General features: G+C 49.8%; 1 protein-coding gene across 3 annotated transcripts in view; it reads left to right on the top strand.

Annotated features, from left to right (window-relative positions):
• PLAUR (plasminogen activator, urokinase receptor) overlaps positions 1-7,146 on the top strand; it is a 28,145-nt gene that overhangs the window by 10,422 nt on the left and 10,577 nt on the right. For all 3 annotated transcript variants that reach the window (XM_017502331.2, XM_017502332.2, XM_017502334.1), the window contains exons 4-5: positions 2,773-2,934; positions 3,848-3,982. In XM_017502331.2, coding sequence (XP_017357820.1) covers positions 2,773-2,934; positions 3,848-3,982 — 297 coding nt within the window. The remainder of the gene's footprint in view (positions 1-2,772; positions 2,935-3,847; positions 3,983-7,146) is intronic.

Genomic DNA, 7,146 nt, shown 5'->3' with positions numbered 1-7,146 from the left:
AAAAAAAAAAAAAAAAAAAAAAAAAAAAAAAACAACTTTACAAGGTTTTCTGAAGAAAATAAAAAGGACCAATTGACCAGAAACCAAGGGCAAAATCCAACTATAGAAACAGAGTTGTAGTGACTCAGATAGTGGATTTTATGACAGGACACATGAAAACTGCTACAATCAATACATTAGGACGACAGAGGAAAGGGTACGTTTTGGCACCTGGAATCTGTGTTTTAAAAGAGTCCAGCAGAAAATGTAGAACAGTGACTCAAGTGAAGAACTCTGCAGATGTGCTTGATAGAGGTCAGACATAGCAGAGGAAAAGGATGAGAGAACTAGGAGATGGAACAGTAGAAGCGTGTGGATTGATGTACAGATGGGGAGGAGCGAGGGGTCTGCCAGGCTTCTGCCCTGGGGACCGCATGGGGCTGCCTTGGACATGTGGACTTCAAGAAAAGGGTCAGTTGTAGGAGAAGACAGGGAATTTCATTTGGGACAGGTGTTTGAGTTCTAGCCATGGGGCATCAAAGAGAGTTGCATGCACAGGTCTGGAGCTCCTAGACAAGTCTGAACCAGAGAGAGATTTGTGAGTGATGAGCAGATAGATGGAAATGAAGTCGTGTCAATTGATATTTGCCCCATGGGAGAGTCTATACTGTGAGAAATAAAAAGGACTTAAAACAGAGCCTGTCCAGGTGCAGTGCTCAGGTCTGTAATCCCAGCACTTTGGGAGGCTGAAGCGGGAGGATCGTTTGAGCCCAGGAATCTGAGAGTAGCCTGGGCAACACGGCAAGACCTCATCTCCACAGAAAATACAAAAATTAGCCGGGTGTAGTGGCACACACCTGTAGTCCTAGTTCCTCAGTGGGCTGAGATGGGAGAATCACTTGAGCTCAGGGAGGTCGAGGTGGCAGTGAGCCATGATTGTGCCAATGCACTCCAGCCTTGGAGACAGAGCAAGACCCTGTCTCAAAAAAGACAGAGAGAAAGAAAAGAAAGTAACTCTGAGGCTCATTGGCATTTAGAACAGTGGCACAAAAAGAATTCACACAACCAGGTGCGGTGGCTCACACCTGTAATCCCAGCACTTTGGGAGGCCAAGGCAAGCGGATCATGAGATTAGGAGTTAGTTCAAGACAAGCCTGACCAACATGGTGAAACCCCATCTCTACTAAAAAATATACAAAAATTAGCCAGGCATGGTGGTGGGCGCCTGTAATGGAAGCTACTCAGGAGGCTGAAGCAGGAAAATAGCTTGAACCCAGGAGGTAGAGGTTGCAGTGAGCTGAGATCACATCACTGCACTCCAGCCTGGGCAACTGAGCCAGACTCCATGTCAAAAAAAAAAAAAGAGAGAGAGTTTACACAGGAGACCCATGAGTGACCACCCAGAGTGGGCAGGAGGAGCTCAAAGTCCAGGGGGCAGTGGGAGCTCAAAGTAGGCACATGTCCCAGCCTGATGGGTCAGGGAGGGCTTCCTAAAAGAGGTGAAATTGAAGATGACAGGTGAAACTGAAGAATGAGTAGGAGTTAGAGAAAGTAGATGTGCTAGGTGTGAACAGCTACTTTGGCAAAGATGAGATTTTGCGTTTTCACCTTCATGGAAGTTTGTGTGAGAAGACATGGGTTATTGGCTTTGTAGTTATTTTTCTTTGAGGGGGACGGGGGGGCTTTGGATGTAAATGATTTGCCTAATTACAGCTCGCACCTTGCCAGTTGAGAGCCTTGGCCAACATGGTCCTCTAACGTTTTTAAGACTTGGCCTGGACTCAGCTCAGATGTATCTGGGGTCAGGACGGGGAGGGCATGCCAAGCATGGGAAATGGTGTGAGCCAAGGCCTGGGCAGAGGAAAGACTCTGGTGTTTCCAGGGAAAAGTCACGGATCCAGCTGGCCGACACCACAAGGTCCGTGCAAAAGGCAAAGTGACCACAAATCAGCCAAGTGAGTCTTTGATCCCAGGGACGATTAGGTAGTGTATTATCTATTGCTTATCTATTATCTATTGCTGCCTTACAGTTTGCAGCACTAAAATAAGCATGCGTTATTTCACAAAGTTTCTGAAGGTCAAAAACCCTGGAGTGCCTTAGCTAGGTGGTTGTGGCTGGATCCTTCATGAGCCTGCAGCCTGGGTGACAGAGTGAGACTCTGTCTCGGGGTGGGGAGAGTGGGGAAGGCTGGACTTTGTGGCTCACGCCTGTAATCCCAGCTTTTTGGGAGGCCAAGGCAGGTGGATCATTTGAGGTCAGGAGTTCAAGACCAGCCTGACCAACATGGTGAAACCATGTCTCTACTAAAAATACAAAAATTAGCTAGGTGTGGTGGCAAGCGCCTGAAATCCCAGCTACTCCAGAGGCTGAGGCAGGAGAATCACTTGAACCCAGGAGGTGGAGGTTGCAGTGAACCGAGACCACACCATTGCATGCCAGCCTGGGTGACACAGTGAGACTCCCTCTCAAAAAAAAAAAAAAAAAAAAAAAAAGGAAAGAAATATACTTCTAGGACCATGTGGGAATGCTGCACTGGCATGAGTAGGGGGTGACAAGAATGGAAACCAGAGGCTAGGGAGGTAGCTGGAGTTGAAGGAGGTCTGAGCTGGACTGGGCCATGGGGCTGAAAGGAGGGGTGGATTCTAGAAAGATTCAGCAGGCAGAATAGGCAGGGCTCGATGACTGGCTGCAGGAGGGGATAAGGAGGAACTGATGCCGAGCGAGTCCTCGCAGAGCTGGAGCTCCAGGACTGTCCCCACGGAGTCTCACTCCCCTGCTCCTCTTCCCAACAGGCCCGGCTGTCACCTTTCCCCGAAGCCGTTTCCTGGAATGCATTTCCTGTGGCTCATCAGACATGAGCTGTGAGAGGGGCCGGCACCAGAGCCTGCAATGCACCAGCCCTAAAGAACAGTGCGTGGATGTGGTGACCCACCGGACCTCAGAAGCTGAGGAGGGTGAGCCCCAACCTGCTGGAACTCCTCCATGCTCTGCTCCTCCCCAAGACTGCACTTAACAACAACCTCAAAGTGACAGGGATGTCAGCAAGTGGCAAAGCTCTCTCACACACAGGAAGTCCAGTGATAGGAAGTCCAGGATCACAAGGACAGTTCCAGGGTCACCAGGAACCCAGATGCCTTCTTGGGTTTTTTTGTTTGTTTGTTTGTTTTGTTTTGTTCTGTTTTTGAGATGGAGTCTTGCTGTGTCGCCCAGGGTGGAGTGCAATGGTGCAATCTTGGCTCACTGCAACCTCTGCCTCCAGGGTTCAAGTGATTCTCCTGCCTCAGCCTCCTGAGTAGCTGGGACTACATGTGCGTGCCACCACCATGCCCAGCTAAGTTTTGTATTTTTAGAAGAGGCAGTTTCACCATGTTGATCAGGCTGGTCTCTAACTCCTGACCTCGTGATCCATCTGCCTCAGCCTCCCAAAGTGCTGGGATTACAGGTGTGAGCCACCGCACCTGGCCGCCTTCCCATTTGTTACACATCACTTCCATTCTCAAAATGCTTCATAGTCCAAAATGGCTGCCAGAGCTCCAGGCCTCACATGTAAGTTCCAGAAAGGAGGAAGAAGAAAAGAAAAGGGACAAAAAACAGGACACTCCTCCTTCTGTAAGGGTTCTCCTTTCTGGAAGTCCCTTAAAGCACTTCTATTTATATCACATTGGTCTGAATTTCATCACATGACCATACCTACAGGGGCAGGAATATGTCGTTTTCGACAAGATCTGTGATTGTCCTAGATAAAATGAGGGTCCTATGATGAAGGGTGAAGTAGAGAATGGCTGAATGCCTGCTATGGTGGGCAAATCCCATCTTAGTTCCTCATGCACAATCTGACATCCAACCTCTGTCCCCTGGCCCCTATAGGGCCTCCAAAGGATGACCACCACATCCGTGGCTGTGGCTACCTTCCTGGCTGCCCAGGCATCGCTGGTTTCCACAGTGAAGACACCTTCCACTTCCTGAAGTGCTGCAATACCACCAAATGCAACGGGGGCCCAAGTAAGGAACAAGAGACATGGGCAAGGCGTGGGGTCGGGCAGGGGCCTGCATGCAGGCAGACGGTGCAGTCACTCTCGGGCAATCAGCTCCTCCCTGGGCCTCTGTTTCCTTTTGTGAAAAATGGGAGTATCAGGTCTTTTTGTTTGTTTGTTTGTTTTTGAGACGGAGTCTTACTCTGTTGCCCAGACTGGAGTGCAGTGGCTGGATCTCTGCTCACTGCAACCTTTGCCGGTTGGGTTCAAGCGATTCTCCTGCTTTAGCCTCCCGAGTAGTTGGGATTACAGGCACCCGCCACCATGCCCGGCTAATTTTTGTATTTTTAGTAGAGACGGGGTTTCACCATGTTGGCCAGGTTGGTCTTGAACACCTGACCTCAAGTGATCCATCTGCCTCAGCCTCCCAAAGTGCTGGGATTATAGGCATGAGCCACTGAGAGGCTAGGCCTTTCTTCAAAGAAGAATTTTGCTCACGCCTATAATCCCAGCAAAATTTGGGAGGCTGAAGCGGGCGGATCACCTGAGGTCAGGAGTTCAAGACCAGCTTGGCCAACATGGTGAAACCCCATCTCTACTAAAAGAGAAAAAAAAAAAGAATTCAGTGAGACTAGCCGGGCGCAGTGGCTCATGCCTATAATCCCAGCACTTTGGGAGGCTGAGGCAGGTGGATCATGAGGTCAGGAGATCCAGACTATCCTGGCCAACAAGGTGAAATCCTGTCTCTACTAAAAATACAAAAATTAGCCAGGCATGGTGGCACGTGCCTGTAGTCCCAGCTGCTCTGGAGGCTAAGGCAGGATAATTGCTTAAACCCGGGAGGTGGAGGTTGCCGTGAGCCGAGATCGCCCCGTTGCACTCCAGTGTGGCGACGGAGCTTCCCATCTCGTTTCTCTCCAGTCCTCCCCCTCCTCACCACCTCCACTGCCACCACCTGGGCTGAGCCAAGCTGACTTCTTGCCCAGGCTGTTGCAATGACCTCCTCTCTGATCTCCTTGCTTCCACTCCTGCTACCTTACAGCCAAGTCTCAACCCAGCAGCGAGTGATTTTTGGGGGGCGGAGCGGGGGGGGGCGGGGGGGGGGGGGGGGGGGGGGGGGGGAGGGGGGGGGGATAGCAGGGGGAGAAATGCCAAATGTAGGGGGGGGGGGGGGGGTCCCACTGTGTCACCCACGCTGGAGTGCACTGGTGAGATCATGGCTCAATGCAGCCTCAAACTCCTAGGCTCAGGAGTTCCTCCCACCTAAGCCACTGGAGTAGCTGGGACTACAGGTGCACGCCACCACAACCAGCTATTTTTGTATTTTTGATAGAGACAGGGTCTTGCTAGGTTGCCCAGGCTGATGACAAACGCCTGGGCTCAGCTTCCCAAAGTGTTGGGATTACAGGTGTGAGCCACCCTGCACTGCCAATTTTTTATTTTTTAATGTAAATCAGATCATGTCACCCTCCTTTCTCAGGCACTTCAATTACTTCCCTTCCTCTTAGAATAAGATCCAAAGGCCTTACTATGACCTATGTAATTTGGCACCTGTCTGCCTCAGGTCTTTGTTTAGTTTAGTTTGGTTTTGAGGGTTTTGTGTTTTCTTTAGAGGCAGGGTCTCGCTCTGTTGCCCAGGCTGGGGTGCAGTGGCGCAGTCACGGCTCAGCACCGCCTCAAACACTTGGGCTCCAGTGATCCTCCCACCTCAGCTTCCCAAGGAGCTGGGACTACAGATGTGCATCACCGCACCCAGCTAAATTTTTTTTTTTTTTTTTTTGAGATGGAGTCTCACTCTGTCACCCAGGCTTGAGTGCAGTGGCACAATCTCGTTTCTTACACATCACTTCCATTCTCAAAATGCTTCATAGTCCAAAATGGCTGCCAGAGCTCACTGCAACCTCCACCTCCTGGGTTCAAGCAATTCTCCTGCCTCAGCGTCCTGAGTAGCTGGGACTACATGCGAATGCCACCACACCTGGCTAATTTTTTTGTATTTTTAGTAGAGGTGGGGTTTCACCACATTGGCCAGGCTGGTCTCGAACTCCTGATCTCAAGTGATCCACCTTCCTCAGCCTCCCAGAGTGCTGGGATTACAGGCGTGAGCCGCTGTACCTGACCTTCATTTAGTTTCTACAACCACCAAAACCCATCTGGCCTCATGGCCCTTGCACATGCAGTATCCTCCCCCAAGAACACATCTTCCCCAAAAATTCACCCTGCTGCCAACTTCTCATCCATTAGGCCTCAGCTTTATTTTATTTATTTGAAATGGAGTTTTGCTCTTGTTGCCCAGGCTGGAGTGCAATGGCGCAAGCTTGGCTCACTGCAACCTCTGCCTCCCAGGTTCAAGCGATTCTCCTGCCTCAACCTCCTGAGTATCTGGGATTACAGGCATGTGCCACCCTGCCCAGCTAATTTTATATTTTTAGTAGAGATGGGATTTCTCCATGTTGGTCAGGCTGGTCTTGAACTCCCAACTTCAGGTGATCCACCCGCCTTGGCCTCCCAAAGTCCTGGGAGGCCTTAGCTTTAATGTATCATCTTCAGAGACACTTTCACTGTGCCTCCCTCCAGTGTAATCTAGATTCCTGTCTCTATTACCCAGCACTGTCAACACATAGAAATGTTCCATATCTGTGCTGTCCAATATTAATAGCCACTACTATACGTGGTCTATTCTGGCGCCTGTAATCCTAGCTACTCAGGAGGCTGATGCAGGAGAATTGCTTGAACCCGAGAGGTGGAGATTGCGGTCAGTGAGCACTTGAAATGTGAACTGAATTTTAAGATTCAATTAATATTAATATATTTAAATTTAAACAACCACATGTGCCCAGTGGCTATCAGATTGGCTAGTGTAGCTCTAAACTGTGAATTCTCTCTGGAGGCAGTGGCTCACACCTGTAATCCCAGCATTTTTGGAGGCAGGAGGAACACCTGAGGCCAGGAGTTTGAGACAAGTCTGGGCAACATAGCAAGACCCATCTCAAAAAAATTTTTTAGTAATAATAATAGTAAGAACTTGTAAGTTCTGGCCAGGTACAGTGGCACACACCTGTAATCCCAGCACTTTGGGAGGCCGGGGCGGGCAGATCACAAGGTCAGGAATTCAAGACCAGCCTGACCAACATGGGGAAACCTTGTCTCTACTAAAAACATAAAAATTAGCTGGGCATGGTGGCTCATGCC

This window comes from Cebus imitator, unplaced genomic scaffold (assembly GCF_001604975.1).
Source record: "Cebus imitator isolate Cc_AM_T3 unplaced genomic scaffold, Cebus_imitator-1.0 Scaffold296, whole genome shotgun sequence".
Classification (NCBI taxonomy): Eukaryota; Metazoa; Chordata; class Mammalia; order Primates; family Cebidae; genus Cebus; species Cebus imitator.
The sequence above is the reverse complement of the archived record's forward strand: the minus strand, read 5'-3'. Positions and strand labels throughout refer to the sequence as shown.